General features: G+C 37.7%; 2 protein-coding genes across 16 annotated transcripts in view; one reads left to right on the forward strand and one right to left on the reverse strand.

The window, feature by feature from the left end:
- Window positions 1-6,389, reverse strand: part of LOC106873074 (D-amino-acid oxidase) — a 36,284-nt gene extending 29,895 nt beyond the window's left edge. For 4 of the 14 annotated variants that reach the window (XR_016238822.1, XR_016238818.1, XM_089344538.1 and 1 more), the window contains exons 1-3: window positions 4,792-4,945; window positions 2,690-2,906; window positions 154-262 (exon numbers count right to left, since the gene is read on the reverse strand). Coding sequence is in view for 7 of the 14 variants with exons in the window: in XM_089344538.1 (XP_089200664.1) it covers window positions 154-262; window positions 2,690-2,880 (300 nt within the window). In the remaining 7 variants the exon portion in view is untranslated. Of the gene's footprint in view, window positions 1-153; window positions 263-2,689; window positions 2,907-4,791; window positions 4,946-5,076 lie in introns of those variants that run through there. The other 10 variants (XR_016238821.1, XM_089344539.1, XM_089344537.1 and 7 more) reach the window with 6 other exon arrangements.
- Window positions 6,390-11,298: 4,909 nt separating this feature from the next.
- Window positions 11,299-25,646, forward strand: LOC106873058 (uncharacterized). 2 transcript variants are annotated; one of them, XM_089344406.1, is made up of 4 exons: window positions 11,299-11,472; window positions 14,266-17,049; window positions 19,114-19,117; window positions 23,850-25,646. In XM_089344406.1, exons 2-4 carry the CDS (start codon window positions 14,595-14,597, stop codon window positions 25,579-25,581), a joined length of 4,191 nt encoding a protein of 1,396 aa, XP_089200532.1. In that variant the 5' UTR covers window positions 11,299-11,472; window positions 14,266-14,594; the 3' UTR covers window positions 25,582-25,646. The 2 variants fall into 2 exon arrangements, with proteins under 2 accessions (XP_089200532.1, XP_052833568.1); XM_052977608.2 differs by lacking the exons at window positions 11,299-11,472; window positions 14,266-17,049 and having other exon boundaries at window positions 18,684-21,999; window positions 23,330-25,646.
- The last annotated feature ends 490 nt before the right edge of the window (window positions 25,647-26,136 follow it).

The raw sequence follows: 26,136 nt of genomic DNA on the forward strand, positions 1-26,136 counted from the left end.
AATTTGTGGGAACAAACCCCAAAAAACACACATCTCAGAAATTCGTGATCTGATTTACGCGAAATTTGCTTTATTCTGTTTGTATTCACATCTGGTTTTCATAGAACCACCTCTCCAGAAATATGAGTCAAATAGAACAAGTATTATTTTTACCTCTCTGCTATTAAGATAATAACCAGATACAAGCTGGATCCCCAGCTCGGAGGCCATCGGCGATTCATGAAGGTTGAGCAGGTACTTGAAGGTTTCATCGCTCCAACGTCTGATAAAAGAAAGAAAATTTCAGCTAGATTCAAAACATTATGATTATACACACACACACTTACACATACATACACACCCGAACGCGCGCACACGCACACATACATGGACAATACACACACACAAGAGTTAAGGAATGGACTAGATAATATCTGGACTATATATCTTTGATAGCGAGCGGAACATCGGAAGTGGTAGATATCCAAGCGAGGTGTATACTGCAGGCTACACTTTAGGCCAAGGGTATTTTTATATATGTACATACCTACATCTATATGTATACATACATGCATATATGGGTACAGGACATCACAAAAAACGTTAAACACAATGAGAAACGAAAACATAAAGACGAAGACAGAAAACGAACGTTTTTTTTTCGAACAACGAAAAAAACAAACACAGAAACGAGACATGCAACATAAAGAATATTTCCCTTCTTCAGTTGTCCCTGTTCCATCTACTCCGCGTTTCGAAGGCAAGGACAATATGCGACTTCGTTGGAACAGTCCATCCCGCAAAAAGCAAATTAATTAAATTTGGGATTTTTTGCGGAGGGTGAAAGTGTAAACAAGAACAGGACAGTGAGAACAAGACAGTAAAAGACGGTAAAAACAAGACAGAACAGTGAAAACAAACGGTAAGGGCTGTTAGGCCAAGACGATAGAAAAATTATTATTTTGAACGCGAAGTTTTTTGGATATGATACATATATATATATATATATAGTTTAAAAAAACACAAAAAAACAACAAAGTGAGGACGTGATACGGATAGTGTTATTGGACGCTCGGGAAAGGAAAGAGAGAGTGTATGACGTTTCGGGCGTAGCCCTTCGTCGGAAAGATGGGAAGTTCGGAGAATGGAAAAACGGAGAAAGAGGAAAATGGTATATATATATATATATATATATATATATATATATATATATGGGAGAATATACAAATAATAACAACAGACGAGGACAGGTGGTGTAAATAACAAAAGTATATATTAGTATGACGCTCGGGAATACGGAAAGTCTTTGACGTTTCGAGCTACGCTCTTCTTTTTTTTCTTTTTTTCTTTTTTTTTTTAAGTTCAAAAGTTTTTTAGACGTCGTGGTATATTGAAGCGATTTCCAATCAGAAGATGGGTCCAGTGTAATCCGTGGGTAGGAGAGGTGCAGCCGGAGGGTATAAAGTTCAGAATCAAACAGTCCAGATCCAGAAGTTTGGCGGGGGGGGGGGCGTAGCCTTGCTAGAAATGGCTTGGGATAATATTAATTTCAATTCATCGATTACATTTTTTATGTTCTGCTGATTGTAGGGGGTCGCATGAGTTTCAAGCTTTTGGATAAGGGGTCGCGAGTGCAAAAGCTACTCTAAAGCATAGAGCCGTCTGATGAGCCGAAATAAGGCATTACAATTCATAATTAAAAGGTCTATAATGAGAAATAAACAAACTTTTGGTTAGTTCAAATATGTGACAGATTTTAACTTCTGAAGGTAATTTCTCTGCGGTTTATCGCAGAGTAAAAGAAAATTCTCGCCTATGGCAAAAGGTATAAAAACACCTTATCTACTCAATGTCACCCTCTATCGGACTCATAGACGCGTTTCTGGCTCCTTAGCCTTCCTCAGTAAGGGATACCGAAGAGAGACAATCCCGAGCAGAAGAGAAAGCCGTAGATTTATAGGTAAACTGACAATTCATCGTCAGACAGTTGGCCGGCAGACAAGTTAGAGACAAGACAATTGTGTGGTATGGAGCAGAGTCATGTTGCCAGACATAGGGTGTTACAGCAGCCTCCCTCTTGACACAGGGCAGCACAACTTCCTCAAGGCACTTGATGTAGACTTCCGTGTGAGTCCGAAGTCGTGTGGAAATTGTCTGTCAGCGAATTGTCTGTTGGCGAATTGTCTGTCGACGAATTGTCTGCACACAGATTTATAACGAAACAGTCAACATTAGTGACTGACATGCGCTCGCAGACCTTCCAGTCAGAACAAAAATTGTAGTAGCAGCGCAAAGCAGTGATGAGAAATAAGCAGGTACGATGTTATTAATCTTTTACCATATGCAAGAATTTTTTCTGCATGTTAAGCTGCCTTTAGAACTTAAAATATGTCATAAACATATTTGAACTAACATAAAGTTTGTTTATTTCTCTTCCTGTTGTGCATGACTTGAACAACCACTCCAGAGTCTCCAGTATTAATCTGATGAGGTGGGACAAATCTCCCTCGCACAGAGTTTAGTCCTACTGGGAGTTACGTTTAAAACAAACAAGCAGTAACAGTCAATCTAACTAGTTTCTCTACTTTTATCTAAATGAAGGGTACCAGTTTTTACATAAAAATGCCAACTACAAGTTAGTGAGGCGATCAGAACTGAATTACATTTACACAGGCAAAAAGAAAAAAATAGACAAATCGTTTCAACTCACTTGATTAAGGACGGGTTTGTAGAGCCCATTCTATAGGGGTGCCAGAAGCCAGCAGCCACATCGGTTGTGTTGTTCGGAGAAAACTTTTCAGCAATAACTGTAACATCAACATTTTGTAAGTCTTCAAGAGTTCGTACGGCTGAGTAGAGACCAATAATTCCAGCTCCTAGCACGCAAATTTTTCGGACCATAATGAAAATCAGTTAAAAATCTCCAGCTAAAACATAATATAATTAGTAAGGACAGGATTTCTAACAACATTTTTTCATGGAGTTTTAGGAAAAACATTTGACATTTGAAAAATTCATTCTAAAGACTTTTGGGGTAGGAAGATGGGGTCCCTTGGTCACCAAGGTTTTGTGCTTAAGCGCACCTATGCATCTTCGCAATTCCAGATGTCATGGAGAAATTGTAAACGTTTCCTTGTTCTTCATATTGAATTATCCCTGCCTCTCTGTCTTTTCAGTGACTGTCGTGTCCGTCGCTTACGACAACGAGGGTCCCATTTGATTCGATCAACGGAACAGCCCGCTCGTGAAATTAATGTGCAAGTGGCTGAGCACTCTACAGACACGTGTACCCTTAACGTAGTTCTCAAGGGGTTTCAGCGTCACACAGATACATTAACAGTTTCATTAGAGACGATCTGGACATGTTAGAGCATCTACCAAAAACCACCAACGAAGAAACACTATTAGTCTCCTTCAATGTCATCAACCTCTACACTAACATTCCACATGACTACGGAATAGGGGCAATAAAATTCTGGTTAGAAAAATACCCCGAAGTTCTCCCAGACCACATAAACCAGACCTTTGTCATTGAGTCCCTGAAGTTCGTCCTCCAAAACAATCACTTCCTATTCGAGGCAACTTACTACTGCCAAAAATGCGGTATTGCGATGGGAACAAAAGTAGCGCCTGTCCTTGCAAACCAATAATGGGTTTCTTTGAATCTACTCTATATGAACTTTCACTCCAAACATTTGGACCCCATTCACCCAGTATATAAGAGAAAACTGGAAAAGGTACCTAGACGATTGTTTTATCATCTGGAATGAAACCTATGATAAACTCCTGAATTTCAAATCCACACTGAACAATATAAACTCCAATATTCAAGTTACAATGGAATATAGCAAGGAACAGCTCCCATTCCTGAACATTTTGGTTATAAAAAAATCCAACAACCAAATTGCAACTGACATCTACTACAAACCAACAGACTCAAAGACGGTGCTCCAGCATGGCCGCAGTCAAATGACTGAAACAAGTAAAAGAATAAAAGAATAGACGAAATACCGCTAAGTATATTGCCAGGTGTGCTAACGTTTCTGTCAGCTCGCCACCATGACATGGTCTGCAACCAGACATTTTTTTTTTGTGAAAGGCCTGTGCGTGATGATTTTTATAGTGGAGAAAGGATTCACACAAATCCAATCCCATTCTCTGGACATGGACCACATAAACTTGAAAAGGAGAAATAGTCAACATTATCCAGTATCGTCAGTGCGGCAGGTTTTCTCCCAGTTTTTTTCCCTCTCCTAGACAGATGTTGTGACAACAATTGAAGGGCCTCCCACTTCCAGTGAACCGACCGCGCGCCTAGGCACCAACCCAGGTCCTTCCACGCACATACATACATAAATGTGTACATAGAATATATATATACACATGCACACGCGTGCGCGCGCACGTAGATGCACATTTGTACATAATGTATATATGTCACCATGGCGAAATATATGTGTATGTATATATATACACACACACGTCTCTGTGTGTGTATACTAACGTACAAATGAGGTTCGGGATTCGATCGCATTGCTTAGTATCTTTATGAATACATACAAACATACATACATCATAATACATCATAATACATACATACATACATACATACATACATACATACATACATACATACATCATACATACATACATACACACACACACAAAGGCTCGTATATATATTTGCATGTGTGAGTTTATATACATGTGTGAGTGTGTGTATATGTGTTTGTATACATAAGCACAGACCCATAGTATCGATGATATAGGCTATAAATACTCGTCTAAAATATATAAAAAGTATATACACACCGTCAGCAAAGAAGACTATATATATATATAGATAGATATCTATTTAACGCTACGCCGTTCCTGTCTTGTTCTCAGTAAATTTTGTAAGGGAAAGAAGAAAGCAAGTCCAATGTCAGTTGTCTCAATCTCGGCAAATTAAAAACAAAATTGAGGTGAAGAGATAAAGAGGCGCGTGGTTAAATATAGAAAAAAATGGGGACGGAGAAATGGGGTCAGAGAGAAAAACTAGAGAAAAAGATTAAATAGCTTATTAGTAAAAAACAAAACGAGTACACCCTTACTCACATTAAGTTTTGCACGTTTTCTTTGGTGGGGACTGGGGAATATTGTGGGTAGCAGCAGAAGTACGAATGTTGCAGAAAATGTGTTTGAGAAATTACGTAGCAATACGCTTATGCAAATTATCTATCTATCTATCTATCTATCTATCTATCTATCTATGCCACATGTTTCCCTCTTTCCTGTACCATTTCTTTATTCTTTTCACCAAATCGAGAACAGATCACATGCTTCACGAAATCAAGGTCAAATTGTATGTCTCTAGATAACTAGCAGCTGTTTTTTATCATATTATTTACTTCTTTGGTGGTGTGACAGTATTAATAAGTTTCACACACACACACACATACACATACATGTGCACCAGTCGCAAAAAGCATCAGAGAGGTTTGATAACCTTCAACATTGTCATTTCTCGGAGTAACGTATCATATCAAATGACATACCAGAATTGACACAAATTTAATAAACATAAAAATCATTTTTCCTTATCTTGCATTTATAGGGCGAGTGCCAAAGACTCTATCGTTCTGCAAACATAAAAAGCAAATGTTTAAACCGTATCAAACCGAATATATAATTAATAGAAATGTATTATCTCTTCTAAGTAAGCACAATTTTTCATGTCTCGCCATCTTTTGTAGCAGCTGGCGGGTTGTTACATAACTGGAGGCACCTTTCCTTATATTATCGAACTGGGTCTTGTTTTGTTAACCGCTCCATAATTAATTTTCTAAGTCACCACAAAGATGGCTTCAAAGATAATTGCGCATTCTTAAATGTATGGGCGAGCGTGTATGTTGGTGCATGTATTAACATGTATGTGTTTGTATTGGTACATGTGCGTGTGTGTGTGTGTGTATTTGTGCTTGTATGGTCCTCTAGCATTTATCTCAGATTCAGTTCCTATACAGCTTTGTCAAGCTATACACAAACTAGTGGAGACGAGAATACATTCATCGAAGCTTTATTACTTTACGTACCTCAGGGCTGAAGTCGCCAGTTATTTCTGTTTAGTTCATTCAGATTCCTTTCCCACTCAATGTTGACGCCCTTTTGTTTTGCTTCTCCGACCGGAAGTTCGTTTTTGTCTACAGTTCGTCTGTCACGAATTTTGCCCTTCACCTATATACTACTAAAACTCTGTGATTGCTTGCTTGTCTCGAATTTAATACAACCAAACTGGTACATAATGGGAAAATACTCTGAAAGTAAGGCACCCCCCTGAAATGTGAATAGAAATGGAATAAAACAAGTTTCGCGTAAATCGGACCTCGGATTCCCGAGATTCGAGGTTTTTGGGGGTACCAAAACGGCGCATAATGGGAAAATACTCCGAAAGTAACATAACCTTAAAAAATAGAAATTGCTTGTACAGTGAGTAATTTATATTCCACAGAGAGATTCAGAAAAAAATATCTGAGATTCGTGCTGAAGAGAAACAGATATTTGGTAAGAATGTTAATTTCGAAACCGGTCCACGAATAATAATGTTTTGTTTATGTAATTTTCACTGTCTTTCCCGCATACGGTTTTGTATTTCGCTGAATCTCTTTTGAGAACCATTAGGTCTTAGTAGACACAAGATGTGGTCTATTTCTAGCACATTAAATGTCCACTTTAGTGGTCATCGTTATATATAAACATATACTTTAATCCCCTAAGATCTCAGATATTTTTCTGAATCTCTCTGATTCTTTATTTATTGTCTTTGCACAGCTTCTATCGCTGGAGATGTACTCCGGTGCCCACTGTTCACTACCAGTGAACTAAGGTAACACCCCTTATTTTTCAAGCACCTTCCGGAGTATTCGAGCGGTTCCAAGCAGTGCTGTTTTCTCCAAGTGCTCCACCCTTATTGCAGCTCCTCTTTGTCCCATGTACTTCTCAAGACTTTTACTCACTATTCCCAGGGCTCCGACAATTATTGGTTGTGGTCATTTTCAGTGACCACAACTGCTTAACCTCCCAAGCTACCTGTCATATCTCTCTACTTTTCTTTCTTCATTATCGCATACCTTGTTGTTGGCAGGGTATACTATATCTATGATTCAGCATCGTTTCCTCTTTATCTCAATTAACACTATGTTTCGCTTCCTATTCTCTATCTCATGATCGCACTGAATCATAAAATCCCACAGGATCTTTGCATTATCATTTTCGATGATGCCTTCGGGTTTGTGGTCGTATCAATTTTTTTCTCTGTCAAGTCCATACTTGTTGCAAAGTGTCCAATAGACAAGCCTTGCTATATTGTCGTGGTGTCTCTTATATTCCTTCTGGGCTTGTGGCGTACATTGGCTGGTAACATGCCATACGGTTTCACCATTTTGTTCACAGATTCTGCATTTATCACTTTCTGATATGTTGTCTATTCTGTATGTAGTTTGTTGTTAGCGCTTGCTCTAGGGCAGCACAGATTAGAGCCTCCGTTTCCGGTTTTAAATTACTTTTAGTCATCCACAGACATCTTTTTTCTCTATCTGTCTTATCTTCAACATCCCTATGAAATTGTCCATGCATTCTTTTCTTTACCCACCTATTTTCAGTTTCATTGATTTTCAATTTCTTGTATAGTACTTTGTCTTTGCAATCTTTCATCCTACTCAAGCCCGACCTTCTTATTTCTAATAATAGCGGTTCTGTAGCATTTTTTACTTACCATGCTAAGTTTTCTTCTGCTCTAATGCTGCGTTCGCATCCAATAAGTCCTCTTTCTCTTCTTTTTCTTGGTACATACAGTCTGTCTGTGTCACTTTTTGGGTGGAGTGTCCCATATCTAGTTAGCAACTTCCTTGTCTTTTTGTCTAAGCTGTTTAGTTCGTCTACTGTCCATGCAATTACCACTGCTCCATATCTAAGGAGTGAAAGGACCATGGTTTTGATAGCTTCAATCTTATTCTGTCTTTTTAATTTCGACTTAAAGTTCAGTCTCAATCTGCGCAAGTACTTCACCTTAAATTTTTCTGTCATTTCTTTCTGCATCAATTTATCCATTTCCAAAATCCCCAAGTACTTATAGCCCGTCTCTTCTATCCAGTTCATAACCTGTCCCAACGGTATCATTGAACACTGGGGTTGATGTAATCGACTCATCTCCACCTCCTCCAAGCTTCTTTCGTGGCAAAAATTATTATTATTATTATTATTATTATTATTATTATTATTATTATTATTATTATTATTATTATTATCTTTCAAAATTGCTGCGCTTGTGGTAAAATTTGAAACCATTATTGTTGTTGTTGTTGTTGTTATTATTATTGATTGAGAGAGCAGTATATGCCCTCAAAGTGACACAGGGGTAAAATATACGAAGCCCAGTATACCCATCATGACTACCTGTCTCATAAGAGTACACCAGGCACATGCATCACAATCATATATGCGCGACATGGTGGTCCTATATCAAGGGAAACAGTGCATGATCTTGCAGACGGGACCCAGTTAGAATTTTCTTCTAGTTGAGTGACCGTACTGCTCAAATGGTCCTTGAATAAGGGTTGTTTAAGGATGTTGCACGAAACCCTATGCTTCGAGAGGTGAACTATTCAAACCCCAAAGAACTCCTCTCAACACATGGCTATGATGCTCCCCCACTAATTTTGCTCAAGATCAGAGATGCACATATCGTCAGTCGTTATTATTATTATTATTATTATTATTATTATTATTATTATTATTGAGTGAGAGAGCAGTGAATGATATCAAAGTGAGACTGGGGTGAAATATACGAAGTCGAATATACCCATCATGACTACCCATCTGATAAGGGTACACCAGGCACATGCATCGCAACCATATGTGCAGGACACGGTGATCTCATACCATTATTAACAACACATGACCTGGAAGGTGGGGCTCTGTTAAAATTTTCTGTTAGTCGAGTAGCCCTTCCCATTCAAGAGGTTCCTGAATAAGGTTTGTTTAAGAATGTTGATTGAAACACTCATGTTTCTAGAGGTGAACTATTCAAACCCCAAGGAATTCCTCTCAACACATGGCTATGATGCTCCCCCACTAATTCTGCTCGAGATCAGTGATGCATATATCATCATCCACCAAGGGACATACTCAACTTGTTATGGTCAAGCAAATCTGTGGTATTGAGCAGAATACTTGCGGTAGCCTATCTCTTATACCAAGGCAAAATGTGTAGTGGTTCTTACATGCATGAAGTGGATTCGATCTACCATAGCCAAATTTAAATTAACACTGCAACAGAAATTTTCCCACGGTGGAACAATGGTTTTTCTCAGACAGCAGTTTTACATTTTCCAGATGCCTTTAGTTAGGCCGAAATAATGTCTTCACCACTTGACACTTTCTGACCTCTTCTACATCACCAAAATCTAGAATAGAGATAATAAGACCACCAACTAAATCTATTGTTCTCAATGATATGTCTATCCTTTTGGATAGTTATAAAAACAAGAAACTCCAAGCAAGAAGTCAGTTTAGTCACCAGTCGTTAACAACTTAACGAGTCACACGGTGACGACTCAATGAGAACGAAGTCTGGCTGACCAGCTAGAACCTTGGCCAGAGGAAGAAATGAAGTTTACTGTTAGCAACTGTGAGACAACACCCAACAATTCTCACTAGCTCTAATTCTGTTCTCTTACAACATCATTCTATCGCTATCTGTGGATTACTACTAACATATTCGTATACGCCAAACTATACAAAGAAACATTCTACCACAAACTTTACTTCGCATGCCTTTGGATTTATCATAACCTGCCCGTCGAGGCAAGGGATTGTAATATAACGGTAAATAAATATTTTCTTAAAACTTCATGCATTGTTCATCGTTCGCATCCTACAACAGGCCGTTATAACAACAAATTTTTATCGTCACAGCTGCTGACTTCGACATTTCTCCCATTACAACTGGTATCTACACTAACAAAAATCTAACCGTTACAATTGGTAAACCTCGACAACAACTAAAAACTTTATCGTTACAAACTGGCCATCTCGACGTTACATCATAACAGGTATCACTTCAAAAATAAAACCCTATCGTTACATATGTACATGCTAACACTTCCAGTCAGTTAAGATCAGAAGCCATGAGAGCCAGTGTCCGGTACAGCATCAGGGCATTTATTTATCATCAGGCGGAGACGGACTATATGTAATCTGAACCTCCTCCCCTTATTTATTTATTTTTTTTTTTACGGAATCCCACGTTTTAGGCTATGGAGATACCGATTCTGAAAAAAATTGTTCGAAAAATTTCACCCCCCCCCCACCAAGCAGGCTATTTACATGCTAGAAATAACAGCCAAATCTCACAAAACTAGTGTTAGGGTTAGGGCTAGGGTTAGGGTTTGAGTTAGGGTTAGGTTTACCCTGTGGATCTATATAAAAACCGGGGGCGGGGGGGAATCAAAATTTTGAAATTGAGATTTTTGAAATTTTTTTTTCAAAATCGGAATCTCCATAGCCTAAAACGTGGGATTCCGTAAAAAAAATAAGGGGGGAAAGGTTCAGATTACATATAGTCCATCTGGACCTTCGGTAGAGATGGACTATATGTAATCTGAACCTTTCCCCCCCTTATTTATTAATTTTTTTAACGGAATCCCACGTTTTAGGCTATGGAGATTCCGATTCTGAAAAAAAAATTTTTGAAAAATTGCAATCCCCCCCCACCAAGCAGGCTATTTACATGCTAGAAATAACAGCCAAATCTCACAAAACTAGTGTTAGGGTTAGGTTTAGGGTTAGGGTTAGGGTCAGGGTTACGGTCAGGGTTAGGGTTAGGGTTTGAGTTAGGGTTAGGTTTACCCTGTGGATCTATATAAAAACCAGGGGGGGGGCGGGAATCGAAATTTTGAAATTGAGATTTTTTAAAATTTTTTTCCAGAATCGGATTCTCCATGGTCTGAAACATAGGATTCCGTAAAAAAAAACAAAATTTAAAGGGGGGGGGGGTATACCCAGATTACATATACTCCATCTCCACCCTTTTTTCTTCTTTCGTCATTTTTCAATTCTAGTGTTTCATTTGTCCAACGCTAATTACTAATTTCTCAGTCGCCACTTCATATCCATTCATTCCTCCCTTCGTTCTTCCCATCAGGTTCACTTTCCTTCTCACCCTACATTTTACCCCCATTCACGTTCCCAACCTCCCCCGACGCACACACACACAACACGGGCAAAATAAGGATGCGTAAAGGGAGAGAATTAGTCTCGGCTGTCTTGTATATTTCACGAGTGGAGATACGCATGCGCATTGAGCATACTTCACTTTATGTTGATATCCGGTGAAATGTGTCGTTTATTTATTTCTCTCTATCAGCTCGTAATTCATTTGTTGTACTGATAATGCATTTCTCAACTGCCAGATTCACACCTATATAACAACACTATCCTTTATGAAACATTTCCGTAAGTAATAACCGGTCCAGATGGACTATATGTAATCTGAACAGCTGTATCCAATACTGCTGGAAATTTTTATCTTCTCAGTAGTGATTCCTGATGGTCCAAGGGCTTTCCTTGTCTTCATGACCTTAATTGCCTTATCTATTAAGCTGCAATCAACTTTGATGGCTGGTCCCTCAATTGGTTCAGTATTAGGTAAACTCCCCCCTCCCATTCATTTTCCACGTTTGATAAGCTTTCATAGAGACACTTTCATGCATCATTCTTCTCTGAGTCACAAACTGCAAGCATGCCATTATCCATTTGCACACATTTTTAGCCTACCACATTTCTGTTTTCTTTGTTACGCAGCTTTGCAATCCTGAATACCTCATGTAGAACATTTGCAAAACTCTTAACTTACTCCTTTTGCTATCTATGTACCTCATGCCGGCACTGTCATGGTATTAGCTGTCAGAAGTGAAAGTAGTAAAATCTGACAAGGAACGTTACTGCTGGTTTGAGTTGATTCTTTGGCTACTGACAGCTAATACCATGACTGGCCGGAGCGAGCTATCTGTCTCTCTCTCTATCTATCTATCACTCGAAAGTTATTGGAACAAATTTGACACCTATATCCATGCGTTTGAAAACACACAGAGTATAAGGGTACTACTAAAGCAGAGTGGTCCCGAACGCGCAGTCGCGCGTCCGCGCTAGCTGGTCGTGAGTGGTCGATCCTATTATTTTTAAACTTCAAACTTCATTTGTTTTCTATTTTGATAAATTCTCTAAGTTGAAAATTATATTTTTATATTTTAAATAATTTGCAATTTCAGAAAATATATTTTTATATTAAATTTGCGTTTTCTAATTTGATAAATTCTACGGACACAAACAGAGGTGAACGAGTGATAGATAGATAGATAGATAGATATAGAGAGAGAGATAGTGAGATAGACAGACAGATAGATAGCTCCGGCCAGTCAGTAGCCAAAGAATCAACTCAAACCAGCAGTAACGTTCCTTGTCAGTTCTACTTTCAATTCTGACAGCTAATACCATGACAGTGCCCTCATGCCTACCTCTACTTTTGGCTACCTGATAGAATTCTCTGCTTCCACCGTTTTTCTACACCTGTCTTTTGGCTCTTATAACTCTGTCAACCTTCTTGTTCCATCACCATGTCACCCTTCATCTAACTGGCACTCTGCACCAAACATAAATTTCGTCCATAACCCTCAGTAGATTGTCCCACAGAAGCTTCCAGTTGTCCTCTAAGCTTTATGTCCCTAGCTCTTCCTCTCATTGGCAGAAGCTTCCATTTGTAAATCTCTAAATTCTAGTCTGTGTTCTGGGTCTTTGAGCTTCCATACTCTTCTTTTCCAGATTGGTTTACTTCTCCAAGTCTTTCTAGCTCTAATTCTGAAGTCACTAACTAGTAAGAAATGTTGGGTTGTACACTCTTCACCTGGGGAAGACTTAACATTTTAAAGCATCCATCTGATTGCCTGGTAATGAGGTAGTCAATCTGGCTTATGTGCTCACCAGAACAACTCATTCGAGGTCCAAAACCATAGCTCCTGTGCACTTCCTGGAATCCGTAGGGGTGCAGTCCATGTCCATTGAAGTCTCCAGTCACAATAACAAAGTATCTGTCGTTTCTTGTTGAGTTGGTCTGCAAAAGGATCTCATAGAATTGGTCCTTCTGCTCATCACTCGGACCAGACTGAGAAGCTTAGTGAGATATAAATGTAACTGTTAAATTATGGTGTCTATTAAATCCATTCAGGTGGCTTTCAATGCAATGGTGCTATTAAAGAAGACACTTGCTCAAGGTGCTACTCTGAGAGACTGAACTTGAAATCATGTGGATGGAAATCAAAGATTTTTTGGGTTTTTTTTTTTACGAATTCAGTTGACTTTTAGTCCTTCATCATTCTAGTTTGACCTGTAATAAAAATTGCTGGTTTTGCAACTATCCATGTGATCATATGACTGCATATTTCCTTTTAATTTCACCTCCCAGTCATGAATAAGAAAGACTGCATTGGATGATGTTGTCATAGATATACAACATTATTAAAATAGACAGGATTTTCATGGATGGAATGTCTTTAGTCATATGTCTCCTCTTTGATGACTAACATAGTCTCAAAAACAATGTCCGGTTCTATTTTTGGAGAAAGACTAACGTTAGTGTCCACTACTCTGTAGTTCTCTTTTAAAATTGTTACGCATTGTAAAGGAGTCAGTGTAGTTTACAACTGTGTAAGCTTCACACAAAATTCTGTGAATTAGATTTTAATAAATTAAAATGTTAACTTCATCATCATCATTCAACCTCCATTGGCCATGCCAATATGGGTTGGATGGTTTAACCGGGGCTGGGGAGCTGCAGCAGATTTCAGTCACATTTTGGCATGGTCTCTACTGGATGCCAACCACTTCACAGTGTGCAGTGTGCTTTTATGTGGCACCAAAGGGTCACTTTAATATGGTGGCATTTTACATGGCTTTTAATGTCCACAAGCACTTTTGAAGACCAGAGGGACAGGTCTTAACACTTCTGTTATGGAGTGTGCGTCTTCTTGAGTACAACAAAGTACCAGGAATCTTCGTCCTTTTCATCTCCCCTGATAGGTCTTTCAAGGTGTCCCATCTTCTTTGAGAGTCTAGCACTTCTTTACGGAGTTGTCGGCATCCAGCTCAGTTCTTCGGTTAAATGTTTAATTGTACAGTTTATCTCAATAGAAATAAATCTGTATATTTTAAGTAGCTTCTACATCTTACACTGTTGTTTCTCTTTAATTTCAGAACATCAGATGACATTGACTTAACAGAAGAAACATCCTCAATAACTACCATGTTTTAAAGACTAAAGAAAAATATTTTGCGAAACAGATGTTTCGGATTGTTTCTACAAATCTATGGTTAAATTCCTGTGTCACATTTGCTCTGAAATAATATTTTTAGCCAAATTTGTGAACCTCCCTGGCTGGTGTTTACAAGAAGAGGAGCCTGTATGCTCATTGAAGTTGGATAAATATCAGAAAGTGTTGCTAAACAAAAGTAACACTGGACGGAAATACAACAGCTGAAGAAAGGAAGAAGAATATATAAACTGGGCTTTGACAGGAAAAATAATGGAAAATAGTGAGAAAATTGTTGAATTGATTTTCTCTGAACACATGATAAAAAAGATGAGAGCATATGACTGTGATGTATGTACAGAGTCCTTCTTTGAGGAAAGTAACCTACTTGCACACAAACGTACTCATACAGGAGAGAAACCATGTCTCTGTAATACCTGTGGTAAATCATTCTCTGAAAGTAGTCAATTAACTAAGCACATACGTATTCATACAGGAGAGAAACCATATCATTGTGATATTTGTGGCAAATCATTCTCTGAAAGTAGTACATTAGCTAGACACAATGATATTCATAAAGGAGAGAAACCATATCACTGTGATATTTGTGGTAAATTGTTCTCTCAAAATACAGCCTTAGTAAAGCACAAACGTATTCATACAGGAGAGAAACCATATCTCTGTAATACCTGTGGTAAATCATTCTGTGAAAGTGGTCAATTAACTAAACACATACGTATTCATACAGGAGAGAAACCATATCCTTGTGATATCTGCGGTAAATCATTCTCTCAAAGAAGTGACGTTACTAGGCACAAACGTATTCATACAGGAGACAAACCATATCATTGTGATATCTGTGGTAAATTGTTCTCTCGAAGTACAGCCTTAGTAGAACACAATCGTATTCATACAGGAGAGAAACCATATCACTGTGATAGCTGTGGTAAATTGTTCTCTAAAAATACAGCCTTAGTAAAACACAAACGTATTCACACAGGAGAGAAACCATATCATTGTGATATTTGTGGTAAATCATTCTCTGAAAGTAGTACATTAGCTAAACACAATCGTATTCACACAGGAGAGAAACCTTATCACTGTGATATTTGTGGTAAATCGTTTTCTGTAAGTAGTACATTGACTGTACACAAACGTATTCATACAGGAGAGAAACCTTATCACTGTGATATCTGTGGTAAATCATTTTCATTCAAAAGGACATTAAATGTACACAAACATATTCATACAGGAGAGAAACCATATCTCTGTAATACCTGTGGTAAATCATTCTCTGAAAGTAGTCAATTAACTAAACACATACATATTCATACAGGAGAGAAACCATATCCTTGTGATGTCTGTGGCAAATCATTCTATCAAAGTAGTACATTAGCTAAACACATTCGTATTCACACAGGAGAGAAACCATATCATTGTGATATTTGTGGTAAATCATTCTCTGAAAGTAGTACATTAGCTAAACACAATCGTATTCACACAGGAGAGAAACCTTATCACTGTGATATTTGTGGTAAATCGTTTTCTGCAAGTAGTACATTGACTGTACACAAACGTATTCATACAGGAGAGAAACCTTATCACTGTGATATCTGTGGTAAATCATTTTCATTCAAAAGGACATTAAATGTACACAAACATATTCATACAGGAGAGAAACCATATCTCTGTAATACCTGTGGTAAATCATTCTCTGAAAGTAGTCAATTAACTAAACACATACGTATTCATACAGGAGAGAAACCATATCCTTGTGATGTCTGTGGCAAATCATTCTATCAAAGTAGTACATTAGCTAAACACATTCGTATTCATACAGGAGAGAAACCATATCACTGTGATATCTGTGGTAAATTGTTCTCTCGAAATACAGCCTTAAAAAGACACAAACATATTCATACAGCAGAGAAGCCATACAACTGTGATATTTGTGACAAATCATTCTATCAAAGAAGTAGCCTTACTAGTCACATTCGCATTCATACAGGAGAGAAACCATATCACTGTGATATCTGTGGTAATTCATTCTCTCAAAGTTTTTTGTTAAATGTGCACAAACGTATTCATACGGGAGAGAAACCATATCACTGTGATATTTGTGGTAAATCATTTACTGGAAGTAGTAACCTTACTAAGCACATACGTACTCATACAGGAGAGAAACCATATCACTGTGATATTTGTGGTAAATCATTCTCTCAAAGTAGTGTTTTAACTGCACACAAGTGTATTCATACAGGTGAGAAACCATATCACTGTGATATTTGTGGTAAATTGTTCTCTGGAAATACAGCCTTAATAAAACACAAACATATTCATATAGCAGAGAAGCCATACAATTGTGATATTTGTAGCAAATCATTCTATCAAAGAAGTAGCCTTACTTGTCACAGACGTATTCATACAGGAGAGAAACCATATCACTGTGATATCTGTGGTAACTCTTTTACTACAAGTAGTACATTAAATACACACAAACTTGTTCATACAGGAGAGAAACGATATCCTTGTGATATTTGTAGCAAATCATTCACTCAAAGTAGTAGCCTTACTACACACAAACGTATTCATACAGGAGAGAAACCATATCACTGTGCTATTTGTGGTAAATCATTCTCTCAAAACGCATGCTTAATAAGTCACAATCGTATTCATACAGGAGAGAAGCCATATAATTGCGATATCTGTGGTAAATCATTCTCTCGAAGTAGTCACTTATCAAAACACAAATATATTCATACAATGGAGAAACCATATCCCTGATAACTGGTAAATCACTCTCTGAAAATTCTGACTTAACAAAAACACAAATATATTCATACTGGGAAGAAAGGTAGAAGGTAGTTTCTTATTTACTTTTGATATTCCAGGTCTTACCTTTGCTGGTCACATAGGGCCTCTCACTCAGAGTAAAAGGCCGACTGTATGACGCATGTATACGAACCGCCGTGCTACATGGCAGTGAAACATGGACCATTACTGCTGAGGACATGCGTAAGCTCGAAAGGAATGAAGCCAGTATGCTCCGATGGATGTGAAATATCAGTGTGCATACTCGACAGAGTGTAAGTACCTTGAGAGAAAAGTTGGACCTAAGAAGCATCAGTTGTGGTGTGCAAGAGAGACGATTGCGCTGGTATGGACATGTGGTGAGAATGGATGAGGATAGCTGTGTGAAAAAGTGCTACACCCTAGCGGTTGAGGGAGCCTGTGGAAGAGGTAGACCCAGGAAGACCTGGTATGATGTGATGAAGCATGACCTCCGAACTTTAGGCCTCAACAAGGCAATGACTAGTGAGCTGGACCTTTGGAAATATACAGTACGTGAGAAGACCTGGCATGGCAAGTGAAACCATAATCCGTGGCCTCTGCCAGAAGTGTAGCCAGCTCACTAATTCGTATCTTTACCTCATTGGACACTAAACTCTGCTTGCGAGGACCTGTTGAGGCAAGTGAATTTGAAATGGAAATGGAACCAAATTCGACGACTGGCACCTCTGCCAACCTCTCTTTCATTGGACACTAAACTCTGCTTGCGAAGACCTGTCGGGGCAAGTGATTTCGAAATCGTAATTGAACCATACTCGTTGACTGGCACCTGTGCCATTGAAGCACTAACAGCACCGTCTGAGCGAGATCATTCCAGAGCAGCTGTGTAGCTTTTGTGCCAGTGGCATGTAAACAGCACCATTTGATCATGATCATTACCAGCATCGCCTTATTGGCACGTCAGAAAATTATTCCAGCGAGGTTATTGCCAGTACCTCTTGACTGGCTTCTGTGCTGGCTGCACGTAAAAAACACCATTTTGAGCATGGCCATTCCCAAAACCGCTTGATTGGCACGTAAAAGCACCCACTACACTCTCAGAGTGGTTGGGGTTAGGAAGGGCATCCAGCTGTAGAAACTCTGCCAGAGCAGATTGGAGCCTGGTGCAGCCATCTGGTTCACCAGTCCTCAGTCAAATCTTCCAACCCATACTAGCATGGAAAGCGGACGTTAAACGATGATGATGATTCCAATGTCTTATACAAAGAAATTAAAGAATTTCTAGAAATTTTAGAGTGTTTGGGTTTTCTTTCTTAAAACTCTTCATCTTTCTGACAACCCTACATACTGTTCTTTCTTGAATGTTGCAACCCCAATTTATTCTTTATCACATCCCTAAAATTTGTGCATATTACTATCCTTTAAATGCTTCACTCATTAATTATCTTATATTATAACATCAGTTATGATGTTTTCATACACAGGAATATTGTAAAGTTGTCAAATATGTACATAAACAATGACCCCCAAATACAAAACAGAAGAAAAACATGAGGCATAAGTATAGTTTAGTGCCCCACACCAGACTGATTTTCTTGTTAGTTTCTGAAGAATAGTTTCTTTAAATTAAACATTGCAGAGATACGTTTTGAAAGGCCCAGATTAGGATTATTTTCATAAAATATACAAGAAAAAAACGTTTTGTAGAATATCCTGATCTTTCTCAATACTAACTTCAGAACTTTGGGAAACCTACCAACCATTTGACCATGTATGAATCTGCTGACACAAGCCAGGTTGGCTACATTCTCAACAGAAAGCAAGGTATGCAGATACTTGTGAAAGGAAAGTCATTGCCTAGTAAACGATGGACTTCACATTTGTTGCAGGGAATTAGTAATAATGATAGACACTTCGCATGTGACGAGTGAAATGTGTCAGTCACTATAAGTAAAGTGACGTCAGCCAGTATTGAGAGAGTACATGTAGACTGTGGTGAAAGTCGTGTCTGTACTGATATAGTAATTATAATGTGATACGGAATAAACACTATAACGATCCAACCTTTTGAGGATAAAAACACTGTATGGCTGGGTGTGGTACAGTGACAGATTGGAACATTCTCTCCATGACTTCTGTCTATAACAATATCTCTCAGAAGAAGAACCATCGTACAAAGACAGACAGATAACAAGAACATGAGTTATTAGAGCTTGAAGGTGTGAAAGATTTTAACCAATCTGGAAATGGGAGTCTTAGAAACTTCAGGATTCTTAAAACAGTTAGAGATGTGATGTACTGATTAAAGACAAAAGCTCAGTTTTAGCAGTGAAGGACCCACAACTTCTTTGAGACTGAAAAATGAATTGATGCAATGTGAAGACACTGTTCACCGTTTTCTTCGCATATGATGTAGGGTCTAAGTTTGATTCCACGCAGTGACCTGAACAATAATAATAACATCGAAAAATACCTTAGGAATGAGAACCCAGGTTCAAAATTTCCCCAAGACACCTGATGAAGGCTGGAGGGTGTATCAGCCGAAGCATGTTAACGACAAGATGAGGACAAATATCTGTCAAATGTAAATAATGTACATAATTCCTCATCTCTTAAATAGAGAACTATACAAATTAGCCAGTTGACGACAATACGCATCAGAATTAATGGTCTGCTTTTGTGGGAGAAGCTCATAATAAATAATGCTTTTATGATCCCACCAAACTCAAAGCAGTGTTTTTTGGCATGAATATTGGTCTTTAGTTGCTGTTTTCAGGAAATTCTTACGTAAACTCCATGATCTTTTGCACGCTGTGCTTTTGTACATAATACATTTTTCGTTGCCACTCACAAGTTATTTCAAAAAAGGCATGCTTTCATTCCATTTCAAAAGCATATTGCAAACGGAATACTGGTCCAAGCAATTCTTTTCTGAGAGTTTGTGAGAAACCCATACATTATAGCAAAAAATGTATCCTAGCTTCACTCAGTGTTCACAAGTCGTACTTTCAGAAACTTCCAACTCCTCTGCAAGTTCTCTAGTCAGGATACTTGAATTTTCTTCAGTTTTTGTCTTCAAAATATCTTCTTACAATGTCTTCCACTACGACTCATCTTCCAAACTAAATTCTCCAGTTTTAAATTTTGCAAACCACCTTCAAGTAGTTAATAAACCTACAGCATAACCACCATAAATCTCAAATATTTCTGCAAGTCTTTGCTGCATTTTCTCCTTTTTTTTTTAAACCGTAAAGTATTACAGCATGAATATGAATTTTTTCCGTTTTCTCTTTCAAATGTCCATAAAGTCTAACCAGAATGAAAGATAAATCCATTTTTAGTCACGAACAAAGAAAAGATGCACTACCACCACCTCAAGCATTGCCAAAGTTTTAACTGTCATGTTTCAGGTGTGCTTAATGAAGCATTCGAAGATTTAGCTTTAAAATGCTCAGAAGTTTTCGGATAACCTAATGCTATGCGGAACATATTGGGAACCAGATAAGCGACGACAACAAAAGTTCTGTCCCCCCACCCGTCAGAATCATGTGGCTAGGCCATTCCCTCAGACACTACCTCTCCTAACATAACAGCATACAGGACACATGCTGTCTGAAACAGTGTCCCATCAAAGCCAATTGGCCAACAGACTGTGTCTGGCCATGTTTTCAAACTCGTGATATACAAGATGACCTGTACTTGCAGGGAAATGTATATAGGATTGACTGAATGATAGCTTCACCTCAGAGTGAAGGAACACTTTTCACAAGGCCATGATAACCAATGCTGTATTCCAACACCACCAACACTGGGTGGTATTTTCCCACCCATAGTCTGACAAGGGGTATAGTTGCAGCCAACATCTGAATAAAGGAGATACATTTTATCAGAAAGAGGGCAGACAGCCCCTATGCCCAGAATGAACTCAGCTGGAAATTTACTTCTTCTGGAGCCTTTAACTAAAGCCAGCAGTAACCCTCATGGAACATCTGATGGAGGATTATAGATCCGAAAGCACTCACATACGCTGAGTTATACTTAACCCAAGAACAAGCAACAAAGCTACACACAGATCACATGCCACTGATAGGTTCCCTCTATATGTCAATCTGTTTATCTTTGTGTTCGTTTGTGTCTCTATCTGCCTGTCTATCTCTCCATCCAACTATCTATCCTTCTATCAGTCTGTCAAATTGTACATCTATCCGTCCATCAATGGAGCCATTTGTCTGTTTATCATAAAACCGTGAAGCCTTAGAAAATTTCGGTGTAAGTTTTGAAATATTTTGTAAACTTTTGAACTTCAAAAACAATACTAAAAAATTTTCAGAAAAAAAGACATAACATTCTGATATTTTAAACGATTTCCAAGACTTTCCTCACAGTTCATGTAATCTACTAAAACCTCAAACCTTTAAAGCTACCTCAACTTCATTTCTTTTATAATTTTTTGTTTCTTTCGCTAATTACTAATTTCTCAGTCGTCACTTTATATCCATTCATTCCTCCCTCCTATCAAGTTCAAAAGTGCCCTAACTCAGTCACATCCATATTAACATCTACCAACTTATCTTAGCTTAATGTCCCCTGTTTCTTCCGACGCTACACTTTACCCTTCCCCTTTCACCTTGCCAACCCTTCTGAATAACTTCATTACCCAGTTGTCCCTCTGCACGTGACGCGCACACAGACATCAACAGGAATATAAGGATAAGTAAGGGGAGAGAATTAGACTTAGCAGCCTTAAATATTTCAGGAGTGGAGATACGCATGCGCATACCTTCACTTCCCGTTGATATCCTGCTCAGCTGATAATTCGTTTGTAATGCATTTCTCGACTACCAGATGCACACATATATAACAATACCATCCTTTATGAAACATTTCTGTAAGTATTAAACAATGAAAATATTCAGCGTTTTTAATTCTGTAGACTTTCGGTTTTTGGCGCTTCGATTATTTGTGTCTGTTCTATGTTTTATGAATGGGAGATGTCTATGATTTGTGCGGGATCTGGCTGCCATTTTTAGCTATGAAATGTACATTGTCAGGGAAAAAAATCGGTTCTATATTAACTTAATATACATTTTTTGGTAAATTTTTATATTAACACCCACACGATGTTCACTAACATAAAAAAAAACTCGGATTTTTTTCCGTGGGATCAATTACCCTGATATAATATGCTGCAAATCCCTTACTTTGGACCGGAAGAAGTGGGGGACCCTTCATCCCCATCCCGGAATCATTGGAATTTTTTTTTCTCTCGCTAGGATTGGACTGGAAATCAAAGTTTTTTGTTGTTTTTCACTAATCCAGTTGACTTTTAGTCCTTCATCATTCTAGTTTGACCTGTAATAAAAATTGCTGGTTTTGCAACTATCCATGTGATCATATGACTGCATATTTCCTTTTAATTTCACCTCCCAGTCATGAATAAGAAAGACTGCATTGGATGATGTTGTCATAGATATACAACATTATTAAAATAGACAGGATTTTCATGGATGGAATGTCTTTAGTCATATGTCTCCTCTTTGATGACTAACATAGTCTCAAAAACAATGTCCGGTTCTATTTTTGGAGAAAGACTAACGTTAGTGTCCACTACTCTGTAGTTCTCTTTTAAAACTGTTACGCATTGTAAAGGAGTCAGTGTAGTTTACAAATGTGTAAGCTTCACACAAAATTCTGTGAATTAGATTTTAATAAATTAAAATGTTAACTTCATCATCATCATTCAACCTCCATTGGCCATGCCAATATGGGTTGGATGGTTTAACCGGGGCTGGGGAGCTGCAGCAGATTTCAGTCACATTTTGGCATGGTCTCTACTGGATGCCAACCACTTCACAGTGTGCAGTGTGCTTTTATGTGGCACCAAAGGGTCACTTTTATATGGTGGCATTTTACAGGGCTTTTAATGTCCACAAGCACTTTTGAAGACCAGAGGGACAGGTCTTAACACTTCTGTTATGGAGTGTGCGTCTTCTTGAGTACAACAAAGCACCAGGAATCTTCGTCCTTTTCATCTCCCCTGATAGGTCTTTCAAGGTGTCCCATCTTCTTTGAGAGTCTAGCACTTCTTTACGGAGTTGTCGGCATCCAGCTCAGTTCTTCGGTTAAATGTTTAATTCTACAGTTTATCTCAATATAAATAAATCTGTATATTTTAAGTAGCCTCTAAATCTTACACTGTTGTTTCTCTCTAATTTCAGAACATCAGATGACATTGACTTAACAGAAGAAACATCCTCAATATCTACCATGTTTTAACGACTAAAGAAAAATATTTTGCGAAACAGATGTATCGGATTGTTTCTACAAATCTATGGTTGAATTCCTGTGTCACATTTGCTCTGAAATAATATTTTTAGCCAAATTTGTGAACCTCCCTGGCTGGTGTTTACAAGAAGAGGAGCCTGTGTGCTCATTGAAGTTGGATAAATATCAGAAAGTGTTGCTAAACAAAAGTAACACTGGACGGAAATACAACAGCTGAAGAAAGGAAGAAGAATATATAAACTGGGCTTTGACAGGAAAAATAATGGAAAATAGTGAGAAAATTGTTGAATTGATTTTCTCTGAACACATGATAAAAAAGATGAGAGCATATGACTGTGATGTATGTACAGAGTCCTTCTTTGAAGAAAGTAACCTACTTGCACACAAACGTACTCATACAGGAGAGAAACCATGTCTCTGTAATACCTGTGGTAAATCATTCTCTGAAAGTAGTCAATTAACTAAACACATACGTATTCATACAGGAGAGAAACCATATGATTGTGATATTTGTGGCAAATCATTCTATCGAAGTAGTAACGTTACCAGGCACAAACGTATTCATACAGGAGAGAAACCATATCATTGTGATATTTGTGGCAAATCATTCTCTCAAAGTTGTACATTAGCTAAGCACAATCGTACTCATACAGGAGAGAAACCATATGATTGTGATATCTGTGGTAAATCGTTCTATAGAAGAAGTGACGTTACTAGGCACAAACGTATTCATACAGGAGAGAAACCATTTAATTGTGATATTTGTGGTAAATCATTCTCTCAAATACATCACTTAACTGAACACAAACGTATTCATACAGCAGAGAAGTCATATGATTGTGATATCTGTGGTAAATCATTCTATCATAGTAGTCGCGTTACTACGCACAAACGTACTCATACAGGAGAGAAACCATATCACTGTGATATTTGTGGTAAATCGTTCTCTGAAAATACATACTTAGTAAAACACAATCGTATTCATACAGGAGAGAAACCATATCACTGTGATATTTGTGGTAAATCATTCTCTCAAAGTGTTCACTTAACTGGGCACAAACGTATTCATACAGGAGAGAAGCCATATCATTGTGATATTTGTGGTAAATCATTCTCTCTTAATGATGTCTTAACTAAACACAAACGTATTCATACAGGAGAGAAACCATATCACTGTGATATTTGTGGTAAATCGTTTTCTGAAAGTAGTACATTATCTAGACACAAATTTATTCACACAGGAGAGAAACCATTTCATTGTGATATCTGTGGTAAATTATTCTCTCAAAATAGTAACTTAATGAAACACAAATATATTCATACAGGAGAGAAACCATATCATTGTGATATCTGTGGTAAATCATTCTCTAATAATAGTTACTTAACTACACATGAACGCATTCATACGGGAGAGAAACCATATCACTGTGATATTTGTGGAAAATCATTCTCTGAAAATGGTACATTAACTAGACACAAATCTATTCATGCAGGAGAGAAACCATATCACTGTGATATCTGTGGTAAATCTTTTTCTCATAATAGTTACTTAACTACACATGTACGCATTCATACGGGAGAGAAACCATATCACTGTGATATTTGTGGTAAATCATTCTCTGAAAATTGTACATTAACTAGACACAAATCTATTCATACAGCCGAGAAACCGTATCGCTGTGATATCTGTGGTAAATCATTCTCTCAAAAGAATAGCTTAACGAAACATAAACATGTTCATACAGGAGAAAAACCATATCATTGTGATATTTGTGGTAAATCATTCTCTCAAAGTAATCCCTTATCAAGACACAAACGTATTCATACAGCAGAGAAACCATATCATTGTGATATCTGTGGTAAATCCTTCTCTGAAAGTAGTACATTAACTAGACACATATCTGTTCATACGGCAGAGAAACCACATCATTGTGATATCTGTGGTAAATCATTCTATCGAAGTAGTCACGTTACCAGGCACAAACGTATTCATACAGGAGAGAAACCATATCATTGTGATATCTGTGGTAAATCATTCTCTCAAAGTGTTCAATTAACTGGACACAAACGTATTCATACAGGGGAGAAACCTTATCACTGTGATATCTGTGGTAAATCATTCTCTCAAAATTGTGACTTAACAAAACATAAATATATTCATTCAGGGAAAAAAGGAAAAAGGTAGTTTCTGATTTGTTTTTAATATTCTTGTGTTTTATGCAATGAAATTAAAGTATTTCCATAAATTTACGATAGTTTTGGTTTTGTTTCTGTAATTTTCACCACCTTTCTTTGCATGATGTAAGGATCTCTATATCAGAACTCTCTCTCCTACTGACAACCCTATACATTATTCATTCTTGAATATTGCATCCCCAGAATATTCCTTATTGAATATCACATCTCTAAAACTTCTGCATATTTATTATCTTTTAAAAGCTTCTCTCATTAAATATGTTATACAATAACATCTTTTATAACATTTTCATGCACAGGAATATTGTAAAGTCGTCAAATATGTTCATAAACAATGACCCCCCCAAATACAAAACAGAAGAAAAACATGAGGCATAAGTATAGTTTAGTGCCCCACACCAGACTGATTTTCTTGTTAGTTTCTGAAGAATAGTTTCTTTACATTAAGCAGAGATACGTTTTCAAAGGTCCAGATTAGGATTATTTTTGTAAAGCAGACAGAAACCGTTTTGTAGAATATCCTGATCATTCTCAACCCCACTCT

The sequence above is a fragment of the Octopus bimaculoides genome, chromosome 28 (genome assembly GCF_046866305.1).
Source record: "Octopus bimaculoides isolate indiv1 chromosome 28, ASM4686630v1, whole genome shotgun sequence".
NCBI lineage: Eukaryota > Metazoa > Mollusca > Cephalopoda > Octopoda > Octopodidae > Octopus > Octopus bimaculoides.